This window comes from Atractosteus spatula, chromosome 12, assembly GCF_055471065.1.
Source record: "Atractosteus spatula isolate fAtrSpa1 chromosome 12, fAtrSpa1.hap1, whole genome shotgun sequence".
Classification (NCBI taxonomy): Eukaryota; Metazoa; Chordata; class Actinopteri; order Semionotiformes; family Lepisosteidae; genus Atractosteus; species Atractosteus spatula.
Window position 1 is genome coordinate 24,114,987 of NC_142717.1, and position 19,477 is coordinate 24,134,463.

The window sequence follows — 19,477 nt, forward strand, 5'->3', positions numbered from 1 at the left end:
TGCATCAGCACATGTAGTATCTTCCTTTCTGTTTATGGACATTGTGATCTACTGCAACTAAAGCACAATAAAGCAGTGCTGTAATGCTCAAATGGTGCTGAAATGGAGCAGATGCTTTGCAGTATATGAGTTTCTTAAAGTTTAACAGAACATTCAAGGAGCCTGAGCCATTGTGAGGGCCCTGTTCTATTTCATTTTTCTGCACTCCCTCCCTCCTTTCTCAGAGGAGTAATTGGTCCCTGGGAGACAGAGGAAACTCAAAGCTCTGAGTATCTCCCATCCATTACATTCTAAAAGGAAATGCTTTTAGAAGTCACATTCATCTCCTCTATCATTCTCAACCTTGGATAGGGCTGCAGCTGGATGGAGATGTGAAAGTGTGATGTGAAGAGAAAGGAGGTACACCTTGTGCTGCAGGAAAAGGCTGCTTCACACGACCCACACCTGAATCAATGTATGACACAGAAACGGTTTATCACACAAGCACAAGGAAACATCAGCAGCTACATCACCCTGCAGCTCTACAACTGAAGCTCAGCAGGGTTGATCCTGGTCAGTACCTGGATGAGGGATCTCCTGGGAACTATGGTTGCTGCTGGAAGTAGAGTTAGTGGGCCCAGCAGGGGGCCCCACCCTGCGGTCTGTGTGGGTTCTAATGCCCTAGTGTAGTGGCGGGGACAATATACTGTAGTGGCCCCCATCGTTCGGATGGGACATTAAACTGAAGTCCTGACTCTCAGTGGTCATTAAAGATCCCCGAGCATTTCTCAATAAGAGTTGGGATTTACCCCGGTGTCCAAGCCAAATCTCCCCCCTTGGCCTCTACTATGGCCTCCAAATTGTCCCCATGTATGATTGGCTTACACTTGCCCTGCGATGGACTGGTGTCATTTCCAGGGTGTACCCTGCCTTGCGCTCGTTGCTTGACAGGGAGACTCTGGCTTCCCACGACACTGCGTGTTATAAAGTGGTTTGGCAAATGACATGACAAGGAAAAATGTTTATTCTTTGCATTTAGGATGCGATCATAAACAATATAATCAAGGTTACAGACAAAAGGCAGCCTTTTGGCTCATCTAGTTCTTTTGATTAATGGCACCTCATTGACCAGAGAATCTCATCCAGTCTTTTCTTGAAAGAAGCTGATCACGGATGGTGACCCCTAAATGCATAAACTGCTTTTAAAAGCTTTGTAGCCAACTATGCCATCTAGCAATTTTAAGGGTGCTATGACCGCAGTCTCTGCAATGGCTGGGATGTACTGGAAATCCTCCCATAGATCCAGCTCTGTTTCCACTCTGTCTCTTATCTCAGTACTAGCTCTTCTGGCCTGTTCCTTTGTTCCGTGGCCCCAGCAGACCTTAATCTGTTGCTAAGGCGAGATTTAGTCTGCAGGTTCATGCAGGTTCCTGTTTCACAAAAAGTGGCTTGATTTGCTCTAGCCATCTTGCATATATTGGTGATTACAGAAGGAAGCACAGTGTCAACTATATGGGTCGTTCGGAAACCATATGCAGATTTGCAGGTGTCGTGCTCTCACTGTTTTGTATCACTTCTGTATGACTTTTTTGTTTCCTTTTCTGCCCCTGTTCTGCTCTGAACTGGCTCAGCACCACCACACACCTCCAATTGCCAGTCCTTAAAGTGTGGTAATTGAGTTATGTCTGAGCAAACAGTGTGTTCTTCAATACTTCTTAATTGTCACCTGCTGTGTTTGAAGACTTGGATTAGGGGAAACAGACACACAAGAGAAAGACAAACACACTGACAAGATCACTGGCCACTGTATGCAAACTCAATTAATCGTGGTCCCTAAGCCTTTTCCCCTCTTCAGTCGTTATCACTCTGTGACTCAAGTGTGCATCATTAGGTTTAGAGCTGGGCATTAGTGTTAAGATTGTCTTAACATATTGAAATCTGCACAAACAACGTTCATTTGCATATATTATACATTATAATGCAGTCATTATAGTTCATTTGCATATATTAAACATCCTATGTCTATACCAGAGCCTTAAACATCATTCTAAAACACCTGTCTTTAAAGATTAGGAACACATGCATGCTGTTGATCAATTGAGCAAGTGATTTGTTAAATTAATGGATTCTGGTTCAGGAGAGCTAAAGGGTGTTCTGAATTTTGTTCATCTTAAATTTAATTAAACAAATAACCATTTAAAATTGGTCGCAGAGTTTAATTGTTCCCAGCTTTTAGAACTTAACTTCTATCAATTAAGCCAGTGAACACCTCGGGTCTATAAAATTCCTGTTTTAAGTGTGGCTGTGGGGTTGTTACTGATTCTCATCTTGTATAGTTGCGAGGGATCTTGGGACAGTATGATTTTCTGTTTTATTTATTATTTTCTTTTTACATCCATGATTAAACAATTCATCCTCCCCATTGTACAAGAAACCCTCACAGTCCCACAGACTTGATCACTCCTCTCCCCCAAGAGGAAGTGTGGGCAACCCCAGAACATTTCAGCACCAAGCCCCTTAAGGCGTGGTCCCCCTTGAAACCTTGGATGTTCGTCCCCTGGAGACTGCTTTTAATTAGAGCTCATTAATGTTGTCTGTGCAAATGCAATCTGAAATATTGATGAGCTCCTCGTGCCGTGTCCTCATTACAGGAAGGTGCAGAGAGCAAACAATAAAATAGCAGCTGATTACTTCAGCACACAGCCAGAGGGACAGTGTGCTGGGCTTATACTGATAGTCAGAGTTATTTTGTCTTATTTATTAATGGTAATAATAGCATCAATCTAAAGTTCCATCTCCTCTAGTGGTGTGATTGATTGAAGAACAAAATTAATATTCAAATGCATAATTCATTACTAGTATTAATAGTTAGAAGCCTATAATACTGCAAGTACGAATACTGCTGTTTTGTTTTGTGAGTGATCCATTAGAGGTTTGTATCATTGAGCAGGATTAAACACAAACACATAGCCTTGGTGCTGCTGACCCGTTCAGACTATTCAACAATTCTGTATGAGGCACAAATGATGATGTCTTTAACAGCAAGTGTGTTTTAAACTATGTCAAGGCCATTTCAGATTTTGCAAGGCTGAAGCTGATCCTGAAACAAGACTCTATACTTAGAATCATTGTGAGTACTAAAAGCAAGCAGTGCAACTACACAAAAAGACAAAAAAAGGAAAAAAAACTGTGGTTTGAGTTCCACTAAAAACTTTATTAGAACCTTATTAAAAACCTTAGAAAATTCTGCAAAAATGCAAATGGCATGAGGCACCACTTGTCTGAAACAAGCAATGCTTTTTTTCAATAAATAACAGAATAAAAGATTCTGGTGATTATTGACCTGAGGTAAGCAGACACAAAACCAAATTTCCATGTTTCCTTTCTTGTTCAGTAAATATTATTTATTACCAGAATATTGTCTACCAATATGGATTAGAGAGTTACCTGAAGAGCTGCCTGTCCTTTCTTGTTGTTCTTCTGACACAGCTCATCAGGGTGGTTTGATTTATTACGAATATTATTGGATCCTGGCATCTGCCTCCTAATTGAGACCTAGTTTTAAAGTGGTGACTGACCTGCTTCTGAACTGCTTTCAGTTTTGTCCCAGATAGAAACACTATGTAACAAACACCCTGGCTTCTAGCAACTATTAGCTCTGAGTGTTGAACGTTTAAATTCAACGTGCTTCAAATCAGTTTAAACAAATCGCATATTTTGGATTGTACAATGTGCCATTAAATGGTGAACACTTTTTTAAAGACCATTTTAGTTCATGAGAACAATCTCTGATGCAATTCAAATTGTACACATCGAACACAGAGAAATAGAGGATGTGCCAGTAAAGGAGAATATAAATTCCAGAGGCAAAGAATGCCATGCTGCTCAAAAGGTGGTGAATGTATGAGACCAATTATCGGACCAAACTGTAAATTATATGTGACTATTATCTTTTTCTTTGCTGAAATGCCTCACAAGATGACTTGTGATGCAGTAAGAGATTTCTTTGTGAGTAAGCCCCATCTCCTCACGAAGGATTGTGAGGTTGCCACCATTGTCAGGTGGCCATCTTGGCTCAAAACCCTGGCCTAATGGTCTGAACTTAAACCAAGACGGCTGCCTGGTAATTGGAATGTTCCGCCTTATAATTGGCATTTTGAAAATTGGAGGAAATGGGATTCCATGGGAGGGGTAAGAGCTCTTAGGATAGGCTGTCTGTAGAATTAGCCACAACTCTGAATAATTAGGAGGCCTATAAGATCACTAGGGAAGAAAGTGTCTAAGGGTGTAGAAATCCAGTGCTAAGAAGAACACTGGTGGCTTAGTGGACCAGAGCTGACAGGGAATAGGTGTGTCTTAAGAGCTGCAGACAGACAAGTCATCTCAGTGATACAGTAGATAAAGAGGAAAACTGCAAACTAGCTGCTGATGTGTCAAGGATGCTAGAATTTGTTATAGAAAGGCATCCCTGGCAGAGAAAAGAGTAGGAATGTAAGGACAAAGAGATCTTGGCATTGTGGAGGGAATGGAATGGATATTCCATTGCCTAAAGAACAAGAGTTTGTATGAAGAATGGGAAAAGATTGAGACTGCAGAAAGGGTTATGAATGTGCTAGTTATATGAAAGCTGGCCCCTAAAAATGCCAAAAGATCATGCGACAGACTAGCAGCAAGCAATGTAAAGTAGGATTAAAAGAGTTAGATTTGCTGTTGTCACAGGCTTAGAAAGTCTGTAGCAATAAGGCATATGCTTGTATGTATGTATGAACAATCATCTTCTGAGTGTGCCATTGAGTATATGTCAATATGGACAATGCATCCAGAAAAGAAACTTATGGTCTTGGGGGACTAAGGGGTAGGGAGGGAGGGGGTCTTCAGATAACTTCAGCAGTTTTCTCTGGCCCAATTCTGTCTGTGCATTTTTGTTGCAATGAATAATTCAGCACAGCACTGCAAAGCCTCTCTGGCAGACAGACTGAGAGATTTATTAACAAGGTTGTTCTCACAGCAGAATCGACAGTGACAAGATTTTGGGGGATGCAGAACAGGGAGGGAGAGAGGACTGAAGGATGGATATTTCTGAAGAGACATCTTCACCAGAAATGTGACAGATTTAAGACTTTAGGGATTCTTTACTCAGGAAGGCGTTCAGAGTTCCCTAACAAATGCAGAAAAGCAAGTTCTCCTAGCAAGGTTCAAATACTTAGCTCAAACCTGGTCTTTATGGATGACCTGGGCAAGGACCTCTCGCCTGCCACATGCTTTATGTTCTGTCCTCCTGCCTTGCTTCTGTCTTCTGGTCTGTTGGCTCTGTTATGTGGTGTCTTTCTGAACTGTTGATAGATACATAATCATTTGCCCAGAACTAACTATAGTAAATTAAGGTAAACTTTACGATTGCTTTAATCAATGAATCTAGCCCCTTGCATCTCAGCAAACATCCCCCTTGCTTTAAAGTTGGAAGTGTTTACACTGCCAGGTGTTACCCACTTTATCTAGATTCTCAGAGACACTTTTTTTTGTCATTGTAAAACATAGCTGTAAAACAGTGTTATAAAGAAAAGAAGTACAGTAAAGCATGTTGAAAATAATGGAAAGCAAAGTAAAGATGGGGCAAAAAATGACAAATCCATGAGGAATGTGCACATACTGTACAATGAAGGCACTGCACATCAAAATAAACCAGATGCACAGTCCCGTAATTGTTAAAAACACAAGGCAATGCCAGTCTATCCAGGAGCAATGATTGTTGTAAGGACTGCAAATACTGTACACCACGCAGCCCCCCTCCCCCAGAACTCTGCCACTGAAAGAAATGGTTCAATTAAACAGCAGACCTAATTATCAGCTATAAATAGTCCATATGGGAGCAGGCACAAACAATCACTGAGAACATCAATGAGCCCCTCACTGTGAGCATGAGTAATCTCTAGTCAGACAGCTGTGTGGTTCGGTATCCCCATCAGGCTTTTGTAATGGGGTCGTCGCATGGGCTGAGAGTCATGTGTTACTGGTTTGTGTAAGGAAATGTAACTGATCATCCCTACTCTTTCCCTGAGCGCTACACCCACACTCCCCACGGAGAAGCTGCTGTTGTTTTTCTAAAAGAAGCTCATGTCCTCATTTCAACTCAATGGACTGAGCTAGCAGTGGAACCAAAAAATAAGGTGGATCTATAATGCAATAGATACTGTATATAATATAGCTGTCTCTCAACATAGATTTTGTGTTTTTGAGAAAAAATTAAATGTTACTTATTACAATATTGTATTGACTGTCTCACTCAGTCAACATTTGCTGGGCAGAGGGGGAAAAAAATGAAAAATGGATTAAATAAAGGGTTACCAAGCAGCTAGATAAGGCACGGATGTGCATCTTACTGTTCTTATGAGAAATGTTAACACTCAGTCAGGCTTCAAAGGATAATTTCTGCTGTCTGAACACGGCATCACTTTTGTAGACTTGGGGCCTTTTCATCTATTGTCAACACTACAGGATTCTCAGTTCTCCTCTCAGGGTCTTCAGTATGGCAGCAGGGAAACGTGACATTAGGCTGCAATTCATTTACAGCCCATTCATTTATGTACATTTAGGAGTAGACTTCCTTAGCTAAAACTTTGATTTATGTCATGTGAGATTTCCTTCCCTGGAGCAATAGAGCTTATCATATAGAGGAGCTTTAAATCATTGCCCATATGTACTTATGTACTGTAGGTTTTGTGGCAGTGCGACACTTTCTGATGGGTTGGATAACAACCAAAATCGTTGCAGCATGTCAATATAATACTGCTTTAGTTTAAATTTCATTTCTACACAAAAGGCTGATAATGTATTTGTATACGATATGTATTTGTACAATGTACACGATAATGAATTTTTGTTAAATACCCACATTTTCCATTGTTTCGAGTATACACAGTATTTTCAGTTCAGTGTGTTTGCAGATGCCATTCGTTCACATATGGTACAGAACTCACAGGTGGAACTCACACGGGGAAAGGAGTACATTGAAACTCTAAAAGGGTTTTAAAAAATACAGATACAAGTGAAGTTACAGAAGGGATGACAGAGGTGCCAAAGACAGAAAGAATGGCTCTGAAAGAGCCTGGCCAGATCTCTAAAGAGAGAGTGTAGTAGGAAATGCCTGTGTTGTCATGTTTGACATTTGGGTTGAGAGGTCACTGTAATTCACAGGAAGTGAGTGGTATGTGGCGGATGTCAGTTGTACAATACAGCTGTGGGGCTACACCACTGTACTGAAGCGAAGTACACGTAGGCCTACCTCCTGTAACTGGACACTTGAGAAATTCAGGATTACCACTGTTGTGAGCACTGGAGTGCGGTTAACAGTTTGGGTGAATACTGTGTGCTGCGCTGTCTTACAGAGTGAAGCAGAAGCCTCTCCAGGTCAATGTCCGCAGCTCGGTCATCCAGCTCCACATGCGTGGAAAGCAGAAGACCGTCAACGTGGAAAGCAAGATTGGCGGCCAGTCTACTGCAGATTTCCGGAAGAGCCGAGACGGATTCACACTTCTGCTGCCAGCCTGCTAAGTTTCAACTCGGGTGATGCTGCAGAGCGGGCTTCTCCAGTCAAGCACTGCGCACGGCTGCTGCACTTCCACTCACATCTGCAGGACCTGCTCTCCAGGAAACTGCTGTTCACTGAGCTCTGACTGTACTGCGGCAGTGTCACTGGAGCCTGGCCATAGCGTAGCCACGGAAGTTAAGAGACCTTGGTCAATCGATGCATTCAGCTGCTGGCTTAACTCGGGATTGATGCTGAAGAGCTGGAGAGATGCACTCATGAGAACAGCGGAGCTCACACAGGGAAAACCCCACTACTGGGAGGGGTACCAAGAAGGACACGTGGTTAGTCTCACAGTGGAAACAGTATTATTGCACAAAAGTCAGTGAAATGCTGACACGTTTTTTAAGTCTTTGCTCTATTTGAGATTCATATAAACTTTGCTCCTGTTACATAAGATATAAGTACACTGTGCTTGACTATGTGTAAATACAGTATACAGTATTACTAAACATAAGCCTGACAAAGGCTTCATTCTGTTTCCACACCTGCCATTTCCTAGGGCCTGCTTTTGCTTACCTGCTATCATTCCAGACAAACAGACATGTAGGGAAATTAAAATCTACTTTTATGCTGTATAAAGTTATACTGAAGGAAAAATATGGCAATAATTGTGTATTGGCAGCAGGTTCTCAGATTGTCTAATATTTGATGTTAAGTATTTGCAGAGCAATTGAATGTCAATAAAGTTATTTTTAATTCAGCTTAGCATGCATGTGTGGCAGATTTTTAGACTTGAAACAGCCTTATCCAATGTTTAGATAAAAGGCAGCTTGTGAGTGTTGCTCCAGACAGCTGGAGGACAGATATAAAGTAACTGCTGGGTTGGCAGATCTGATTTTTCACAGGAAGAAAACAGTCAGTGCAAAGCTATAGTACTGATCCTTTTCAGCCCATGTTGCCTTGGGGCAAGCATCTGATTTCTCAGCCTGGGTGATGGACATTTTTGTCTCATTAGCATTTAACACCCTGCAAAAGCCAGCTGGATTGGTCTAGGGGTGTGAAGATCATCTCCCACCCACACAGTCCTGGAGTATCAGGTAACATTTCTGCCCAAGCTGCCACTGCTGACATGGCTGCTTTTTCACTTACTGTATAATCCTTCAGCTGGATATGAGCTCGAAGAAAGTATCATGGTTGGTTCAGCAAGGATCCAGCTGTCTGCACATCACACAGTTGGTACCTTATCACGTATCAGAAGTGAACTTTCAGACTAACTGTCCTAGGAAGGTTTCTTATCTGCCATTATAAGAGTGAACATTTCAGTTGAAATTCAAAGCACTAGAATTTCTAGCTATTACATTTTCACCCCTTTATACAGTATATAGAAGTATATGAAGACATTCATGTCACCTTCAAATGCAGCTGTTAGTTGTTCCAGCAAAGAGAAATACTTCATAACAACAGGGATTTTGGCAGCTGTCCTCTTGGTAACAGAGCCATCTGATGCCCGAAGGTCATTTCGCACAGTGCTGGCTCTGCTGGGGACAAGGGTGTGTGCAAAAGTGTCCAGTACACAAGGGGAGGGAGGGCCAGTGGTCACGGTCTGGTGTGCGTAGTTGCTTGAGATGGAAAACATATTGTGCAGCACTGTGGTCTAAAGCATAAATGAAAGAGAACTTCAAATGCAGCTATAGGAAGGCCACTTGACATTGAATCAAATGAAATAAAAAAATATGTTGTTCTGGGACAGGATGATGACGTGGCAGTTTGCTTTATTGCCTCACAGCTCTTGGGATCTGGATTCCAAACTGGACTTCAGGCCCCAGAACTGGGACTCCTGCTGTGTGGAATGGGCTTGTTCTCCCCATGTCCAGGTGGGCCTTCTCCAGGTACTCTGGTTTACTCTTACAGTTCAAGGACATGCTGCTGGTTAGGTTAATTGGCATTTTCAAATTGCCCCTCCAGTGCTTGTGTGAGGGACTGTTAGAGTGTGTGCTGTCCCATCCTGGGTATGGTCCTGTCCTGTGCCCTGTGCCTCCTGGGTGAGGCTCCAGCTCACCACAATGCTCTGAGGAGGAAGAGGCTACTGAAAATGGATGAATGGACAGAAGGCATGTGTCTCTGTAGTTTGTCCCAAATGATTTCTCAGCATTTTAAAAAGAAAAGTTGGCAAGAGTAGTGTATAGTTTCAAGGTCTGCGCATCTGTCAAATGACCTGAGTGCCTTGCGTTGCTTGCTGTCCTGGAGTCCAAAGACAGCTCACTGAAGAAGGTCTCCTGTTTATCATAGTCTGGTTCACTGGGCATTTTTCTCTCATTTGAACTGGGAGCACTGGAGAGGATTCCCTGAAAAAGGAGAATAGTTTTAGTTAAAGATTCATGGTGTTCCATAAAAGGAATTCTCTTTTATGTTATGTTTTATTTTGGCTGCTTGGCACTAAAGCGGCAACAGCTATTTCTTTTCTCACTGTTTTAAATCTCCAACGTATCTAAAAATAGATCAAGGGCTTCTGCTCCTCCATGACTCTTCTGTTTTACTTCTAAGTGAATGCACTAGATATTACAGTTATAGACACACAATTCCTAACACACCATAGTAACAAAATTCCTTTACTAACTATGAAAATCCATGTGCTCATTCATATATGCATGTATATTTCTATCTAAGTAACCTATTCATAAGCTTTTTCTAACATCAGTAAGGCCTGTCAGAGTCTGTGAATCAGCATATCCACTGATGCTACGCACTGAGATGAATTAAAAGAGGACTAATCTGCATCCACCTTCGTATTTTCCTGCCCTAGACCATGTTTCTATAAATGCCTGACCCTTTCTGAATGTACAGATCTTGTAAGGATTTCTGTTTTAATCTCTTGCCAGAGCTGGGATAAACCACTAGGGCTGTGTTGCAAGGCTTGTTTAAGACAACCCTGCAGATAATGAATGCTTTACTCAGTGACCTCTTCCACAACACACAGTCTCTTTTGAAATACTATACAGAAAGTTGCTGTCACACAGGAGTGCGGTGGTTGATGACCATGCATTTTGTTCAGGATCTGAGTTGACAAAACAGGCTTTCAGGGCTCTTCTTAAAGCAGGTGTTACAGGTTGTGTCAAATTCTTAATCCTGAGACAAGCTGGTCACTTTAAGTGAATGAATAAAACTTCAATCAAAATGAAGAACTCGGAAAAGATACAGTATTATTCTTTACTTGCCAGTCTTTGTATACATTTTCTTTATACATATATATTTATATATACTGTATATTCTTTATATATATTTCCTTGTATACATTGTCTTTGTATGCTTTGCATATGTACTGTATGTGCAGTTTGGTCTTGATTTAAAAATGTCATGAAATAAGAAGTCAACTTAAACAATACAACTGAGAAAACAGTAAATGAAGAGAACCACACATAGGATATTATGAAGCAATTCTCAGACCTTTTACTGTAATAAAACAACATAACAGTTTTAGCATCCATCAGATTTTAAACCAACTGAACGGTGTACAGGTCAAGGCATGACTCACTTTATGAATTATTTGACTAATTTGCTAAAGAATGAGGAAGAAACTGACCTCGTACTCTGCAAGAGACCTGAAGAAACATGTCATCTTTTATGCAACTCAAATATTGGTGAATGTCAGTGTTTAGATGGTGAAATATTGCTCATTCATTCATGTTCCTTGCCTGTGCCTGATACAGCACATGTCATTAAGAGCAGATTAACAAATTGTTGGAACTGGAACAAGTAATAGGTTTATTCCTACACATGCTGATGCAGCTACCCACTTGAACTACTACTTCTAATAATAATGCATTTTAAAAACAATGATTAAAGATAAAATAGTACAATAAAAAACAAGGGTTTTGATTTGCAGTACAAGATGCAAGGGAAGACACAAACTTCAGTTAAATAAAAGCTTTTCCGAAGAAGAAGGTTTTGAGTCTGGATCAGAATGTGTCTCTCTGACATCCTTGGGGATAGAATTGCAGAGCTCTGGGGCATAGCAAGAGAAGGCCATGTCACCCATAGAATATAAGCAAGCTTGGGGGACAAAAAGGAAACCAGAGTCAGACAATTGAAGGTTGCGAGCTGGGTAGTACTTATCAGACAATGAGGTGCTAAGCCACATAGAGCCCTACAGAGAACCAGTGCAAGTACTCCAGGACATTATTTGCACAAGACCTGATTAGGATTCTGGTTGTCAAACTATGGACATTTAGGGTTAGTGTTGATTTACATACCCCAGTGACTAGAGTGTTGCAGAAATCAGTTCTTAACAATACGTCAATGTGTCCACCAGTTTTTCAGCTACTGTCAGAGTAGGACATAGTCTGCCAATATTTCTGAGATGCAAGAATGATGTTTTTGTAATATTTTGCACATGTTGATTAGAGGTGCTAAGAAACATGATTTTAGTTTTTTCACAGTTTCAACGAAGAAAATGTGGAGTCATTCGGGTTTTCATCTCAGAAATGCAATTAGAGAGTGCAGAGACAGCCACATCAGTGTCAGGATTAGTAGGGACATAGATCTGAGTATCATAAGCATAGAAATGATCACTCAGACCATGTGATCTAAACAGCTGACCATGTTAGAACATACTGAACATACTATACTATAAACATACTATAAATACTGAATAGTAGAGGGTCCAGTATTGAGTCCTGAGGAACACCAGATTTAACAAACCCAACATCAGAACTGAAACACCCTAGAGAAATAAAGTGTCGGCGATCAGTAAGGTAAGAATTGTACAATTTAAGAGCAATGTTTGAAACTTTTATGTTGCATTTTGAATGCCTCTCAGTATACTGTCATAGTCCTTTACCATCGAAATGTCAGATCCCCCATGATAACATAAACTGATATAATGATTGCAATGTTTTTTAGGTTTGATTACTACCGAACGGTTCCCATATCACATGCAGATGCTTCATCAAGGAGTTTATTCAGAGCATGTGCACTGCAGGCAAAAGGAAAAAGATTTGATTTATACTCTGTTTTCCTTAATGCAGCCAGTTATGGCAATATCCATAGCCATGCTGAATCCCATTTAATTAGAAACAAAAAGGTCCTTGTTGAGTTTCATCAGCAAATCCAGAGGTTCTCTGCTACACCGATAATGAAAAATTAAAAGAAAAGTATTTATACAACTAAAATTTGCATCTTCCCACTACGTGGAGAGTAAATAGGGGAAAACACTTGCATGACCCTTGAAATGCTTTCATTTCACAGGATATTGCTTTACATAAAGAAAGTATCAAAAACAAGTGAAGTTCCATTGTGAATAATATCAGCTAGAAATGTATTTTGTTGAAGCCTGTATTTTAAAAAAGAAATAAGACTGCTGTATTACACAAAGCTCTCTAAATCAAGTGGGGAAATTCCGAGACCTGGAGGGCCAGTGTGTTTGCAGGGTTTCATTCCAGCTCAGATCTTAACAACATACAGTAACTTATTGTTGGTTTAAAGCGACCAATTTCACAGCTTCTAGCAGAGTTTCTGCTTTGAAGAGATCTAGGAAACCTACAGCCACACTGACCCTACAGGACCAGAACTGTCCACCACTACTCTAAAACCTGCTGGTTTCCTGAAATTGGTTTTAAAACACTACATAATCATGACTTAGAAGTCTTGTGGCTTGGCTATCTTCTCTTAGGATTTAAGTACAGAGCTTCAGCACAAAACATCTCCCTTATTGCTAAAAATATTAGCAAATAGAGATAATGGCAGCACATCTCAGTAATACCAGATTGCACATGATCCTTGTAATTTCAGAAGTTGATGCCCATTCACCAAATTCTTTGTTTGAAGCACAGATTTTCTTCAAGAATTTAAGAACAAGAAAAACTCCTATGATTTTATTTCATGTCGCTCTGCTTCTACAATGATCTTCAAACAGCTTAGTGTTTTCTCTTGGATACCTCTGTACAGCTTTTGTTAATAATAGAGAACTACTAGACTTCACACTGTCTTGCTGTAATAGTGAATTCTGGCCTCCATTCTACTCCCTTGCCAGCATTAGGTACTCAAAGGACCTTATAATCAGGGACTGGAAGAGGTTTCAACATACTTTGCCATTCTATGGATAAACAGACCCAACAAATGAACAGTGAAGGCTGACAAGGATATACTGTAGCTGCCAAATTGTGCATTGGGTTCATAGGATATATCTAATTCTGTATGGGAAGGAAACACAATAAAAAAGTAAATTAGACAAACAAAAAAACAAAAACATTTTATAAGCCTCTCAAGCGTTTCATTTCAGAGTGTGACAGAACTGCCTGAACTGGTTACTGTATGTAGACCTGGTGCTGAAGCAAAATCTCCTGGAAACAACTTCATTGCTTAGATCTAAGCACCAGAATTAGATCTAATTTTCACTAGAATCTCCCGGATGCAGGACAGTAGAATTGCAATGTCATTGCATAGATCACAGAAGCTCCACTTGTTTTCACCTCCTATTTTCTACTATATATTCACCTCCTCACTCTGTATCTTGACATTGCATAGTCCTACTTTGCCAGCTCAGAACATATGGACAGTTGTTCTTTCGAAAGTGATTTTTAATTTAAAAAACAAAACTAACCACACATTGATCTGGAAAGGTTTGTATGCTGGACGCTATTGCATTTGTCTGGAGCTCAAAGGTTGAAAGAAAAGGTTGGCACCAACCTGTGAGGTCAGCGAGGAGATATCTTATGTACTGACCATCTGCTCGGAGTGGCCTGTCAGTCATCCTACCTTCCTACTCTTGCCCTTCTTTCTCCCCTCTCTCTCTGCTCTTTATCTCTGCCCTGTGAATCAAGCACAAGCAAAAGACAAATAAAACCATTTCCAGTCCTTCTATTTAAAAACTCTCCAGGAGAATAAATGGCTATTGAAATATCAAATAGCACACCCCTATACACAACCCCAGTCCTGACCTTGTATAAGTATAATCCCCCTTTTTGTGTTTTGTGCTTCACACGCAAGTTCACAGGAAAGAGACAGACCACAATATTGTTGAGAGAGGGAGAAGTAGATGCAGTGCGCAAGGCTGAAAGTGGGAAGAGAGAGAGTGATTCTAGCCTGGCTGCCTTGTGGTGACTCACTGTCATCTGTCCGACAGTGAGTGGAGCACAGACACTGCTATATCGAGAAGTGTCACACAAGAGCACTTGAGGTTCACAGTCCAGAAGCAAAGGCAGAGAGTCGCAGACTCTGTATGACACAAAAACAGGCTACCAGATAACAGCCATGCTTGTCTATTTTGTGCCCGTTGTTAATGCTGCATGCAGGTTATTTCTGTTCTGTCAAGGCAGCTCGTCTTGAATATATTGGATATATCTGTGTAAATCTATGTACAGCTAGGTGAGCAATCAGCCTCCTATGTTCTTTGGTGTGAGCGGTATGAACCCAAGGTATCAACCAGGGACTCCTGTAGAGCCTGTAAGACCCTGATGTACACTGACACTCACAGAAACTTGAAGGAGACAGACTCCCTTGAGACAGGCTTGGGTGCAGCTTGTGATTTAGTCCCTCTGACAGCGCCTATCTCTGGACCTTAGTCAACCTGGGTTTCTCTCTTTGTTCTAGCTGCTTAAATTAATTTGTCTAATTGGTTAAGCCCTGATTCAAATTCTGCATTTAAAATTACACTCTGAGGCAGGATGCCTGTTTTGGGAGGGGGAATAGGGGTTTCATAGTGACCGAAGTCTGGATTAGCTTTGAACTGTGAGACAGGCACAGAAATCTCAAGACTCCTACACCTTGAAATTGACACCCTATTCATACTCTTTGCAATAACACTGAATCAGAGGTACACCCATTCCTTGTCACTAGGTCAGGGGTCTCTATCCCTTGTCCAGCAGAGACACAGAGGCTTATCTCAATTACTTAAGTAATCCAACGTTCATACAGCAAAGATCAATGTAATCTGTAGGGACATACTGCAAAAAACTATTAAATCTCAATGAAAAAAGTAACACAGGAACAGATTCCACTATTGTCATGGCTTAAGACTTAGATTCAAGATGGACAGCGGCTACACATTGCCAAGTCTAAATAATGGTGGTTTTGCAGACCCTCTAAAACTGATTTTTGTTTCTTTTTCACTGGATCTACAGACATTGATTCCTTCGCAGGCAGCCCAATCACTTTTGTTTTGGCTATATTTTACCTGACAGAGGACTCGCAGTTGGCACAGACTGCTATTTGCAGGCCCTTTATTTAGGAGTGCCTGCAGGAGAGTGCAAGGCAGTGTGATGATCCATGCTGACACCTCTTCCTCACCTTTCAAGTACTGTCCTGAGAAGAGACTTGTCTCTGAAAGGGGTTCTCAGAGCTGCCAGATGTACAAACCCTCATCGCACTGTGGCTTGCAGGCACTGTAGAAACAAAGTGAAATTTTAAGCTCAGGCTCGAAGTTTGGGGTGAATGTGCTTTAATATGGGACAGGGAAAGAGTACAGGATGCTGTGATTATAAATACGCATGCAGGAAACAAATCTGTACTGGAGGCAGAATGAAAAGGACAGAGGCAGGAGTCTGGGAAATGCGGCTCATTTTCTTTTGCCATTCGTTCAAATGGCAGTCCCCAATTAATGAACTTGCACAAATATCTCACGCTATTGTTAGGAAGCTTTTTGGAAGATTTCAGAGACATGCAAAGCAGAAAAACAAATGCCCTCAGAAAACTGTGAAGGCCCAAGGATTGACTTTTCCTTAGAAGGCTAGTACCTGAGCACTTCCAAATATAGCACAGGCACGTCAGTGGCTGCCTGAGCTCGATACCACAGTCTGACAGAAATACTAGTTGAAAGAGATGACAAATAGCAAGTTAATCTAGACGCCTGTACCGATCGTAGCCAAATCTCAAGCCTTCCTATTCTGTTACAACCAGTTTGTTACTTGTTCTATGAGCTATTTCAATTAATTAAGGAGCTTATTGCCCAACCAACATTGAAATGAATTATTATGTTTATTATTTGACTACCTCTGACACTTGCAACATGCAGTGACATCACTGCCTGTGACCCCTTGTTTTCATTGTTGTCTACCAATGCGTAGCCCTGAAAATTGTGGATTGTTCTTCTCTCTGCACCTACAGCACCCCATGCACTCCTACTGCTTGTAGATATTGGATTCTTTCTGGTTACAGGTTTCCTACTCATTGAGAACGCTGCTGATAAAATGAACTAACCTCCCAAAAGAGGTGCGGTCCACCGTCTTTTACATTTAAAGACTAACCTTACGCTTGACCGCGTTGCACCCTGATGATAAGACAAGGCCAGGGCTTTAGATACTCATGTTTGTTTCCCTGCAGTACTGTGGCTCGGTGTTGGCTACTGCAGTACTAAGCTCAGTGCTGATTGCACAGCTCCTGCACTGGTGCAAGTCACTGACCACAATTTAAACAACAGGAAGGAAATACTCATGTCTCAACACTTTATTGAATAGTAACAAAAAAAAGGACATTTGCATTGAAACGCAATAACAAAAAAAGACAGCATTTTTTGTTTTTTCAAGTGCTTTTTCGACAACAAAAAAAAGGTGGCTTTACAAAGTCACTCTAAGTACGTCTCAGCATTTTCATCATTATCATGGCTGATGACAAGTTAACCATAGAAAGCAGCTCTGCGGGTCCACTTAGAAATAAGAATGAGTTGGTCCTGGAGTCCATGGTTAGAGCCAACAACGAGCTGATTAACAGGTTGTCCACAGCTTTCACAGTATGGGACAGCTGAGAGGCAGGACAGGAACAGGTGAGCACAATGCTAACATAAATTATACACAGACCAGGGATGGAAAGCACTGCGAAAGTAGGAAAGCTGCTGTGGTAATTAGCCACACAGTTCTCTGACAATCTGTGACAATCTGCTACATACAAGTGCCTAAGTAGTGGTTTGAATAGTTCTATGTTTTTATAAAAGCCGAAGAGACCCGGGATAATCTGTGGACAACTAAGAGTAACCAATCTTTAATCTGAAGTTTTCATATTTGATGTTTCTTGGTATGGCATAAAATAAATTTTTTTACTTTTAATATTGATATGAAAAAACTGCTCCAATATATTTAATATTTTAATTGGTCTTCTCTTTGTTGTGCCAGTTTGTGCCTGACCAGGAACCTTCTTTCTTAATATTGCGCGTTAGAGTTTTAAAGAAGAATGTTTCTTACTTCTATGTCTTTACAAGCTGATTTCGAAAAGCAGCAGACCTTTTGCAACATTTTTATGCAATGGCTGCAGAAAAATAGGGTTTGCTGGAGGTTCCAGTGTTAATCACTGAGACGTCACCAGTTCCCAGGTCACTGAAAAGTGCATCCTGCCCTGTGTCAGCTCTCACATTCTTTAATATTTCAATTTTTTTCATTTATTAATCGTCCCACAGAGTTTGGGACATCTGTCTATCCCTTAACTAGATTGCTGTTTCTGTTACTTGTGACTGATCTCAGCTCGGGACAAGCTGATTTCCAGCCCTCTAAATTCGGAGTTTCATACATTATAAAAACATGTACGTACAGTATGTACATCTGATATGCACTGAAGTGCTTGAAACAGCTTTGCCATTGGTCGAAGCTCACATGCTTTAAGATTTCAAGCCTCACAAGACAAGATGAAAAATAAAAATGTTAAAAAAATAGCAAATTCCACCTTGTCCTGGCAAACACAAATTTAACAACAGTAATACAATAATAGAATCATAACAATAATAATACTGATAACAAGAAAACTCCCCAAAAAGGGATGGACCAGTGCATTTTTTTCAACAAACAAAAATCTCTGTTTTTAATTTAAACTACAGAAACATAAAAAATACCTATCAAATGATGCTGCCAGCATGCACACCACCACAGTAGCAAGACATCGCGTAGGTTTCTAGTTTTTTGAGTGCATTTATTTGTTACACAGCAACATAATTATTTACAACAGTACTTTCTGTCTGTACGTACACAGATGTGCGTAGCACACACTGAAGATTATTGTTCAGTTTGACAGGAACATAGCAGCAAAACCCATGCCACCACAACTCACAGAGCAATGGCCGGTCAAGAGACATGTATGTTTTTTAAAAAAGTAATATACCCCCTCCTCCTTCTCCACTTATTCAACAGTCATGGGAGTCTGTTTACGACTACAGAACTCAGAACAAAGCAGAGCCTTTCCTAAGGCAGAACACTGAAATGAACCATGTTGCATGTTTGTAGCTTTAGAGATTGCAGTAAGATCCTACTGGTGTAGCTTTGTGATCCATTTCAGAGTTTATGAGCTACAGGCTCCAGTGAAAACTAAATGGCTCAAGCAAAACAAAGCAGACAAATTTTACAGCATTCCCAGCTATAAAAATAAGTTAATGAACATGAAATACCCAGCACCTGGAGCCTGCAGCTCATAAACCAAAAACTGACACAGAATGCTACAGTACAAAAGACGCCCTGTGTGATCTTGAAACGTGTACCATGTTGCAGGAGTAGAAGGAGAGAAAACAAAAATGAACGGATTTATTTTTAAGGCTCCGAACCAGAGAATTACCACATCTACCTGAAAGTCTACAAAACTAAACACAAAAAAAAACAGATGTCATAGATGTATCAACACTGTAAGACAGAGATCTTTCCCAGTGTACCTCAGGCAACACACAGCTTTGACTCCTTCAGTGCAACTACGGTTGCAGCTCCTGGTGTAGAGACCTTCATGAAACTGATGCACCAGAGTCCAATTATTTAAATCAGTCTCTCAAAACAATAAATAATTCAGTATGATTTAGAAAACAAAAGACCTTATTTTTTCCATTTGAGGTTTTGTTGTTTCACTATGCTGGGACCAGTTGGAGGGGAGTGTCGCCTGTGTGCGGAAGAGTTATTGGAAGCACCTGGGTCCAGCTACAATCTGCCAAATCCCCACTCCCCCCCCCACCCACCCCACACACACAGCCTACTGGGAGCCCAGCCTGCTGCTTCCTTGTCTCTGTGCCCCAGT

The 19,477-nt window shown here is 40.9% G+C and overlaps 1 protein-coding gene across 1 annotated transcript in view; it reads left to right on the top strand.

The window, feature by feature from the left end:
• The window catches only part of myo1g (myosin IG), a 58,528-nt gene extending 50,262 nt beyond the window's left edge, over positions 1-8,266 (top strand). Inside the window, exon 22 of the mRNA XM_088929027.1 lies at positions 7,365-8,266. Within this exon, the coding sequence (XP_088785153.1) occupies positions 7,365-7,530 (166 nt within the window). The 3' untranslated portion in view covers positions 7,531-8,266. The remainder of the gene's footprint in view (positions 1-7,364) is intronic.
• The last annotated feature ends 11,211 nt before the right edge of the window (positions 8,267-19,477 follow it).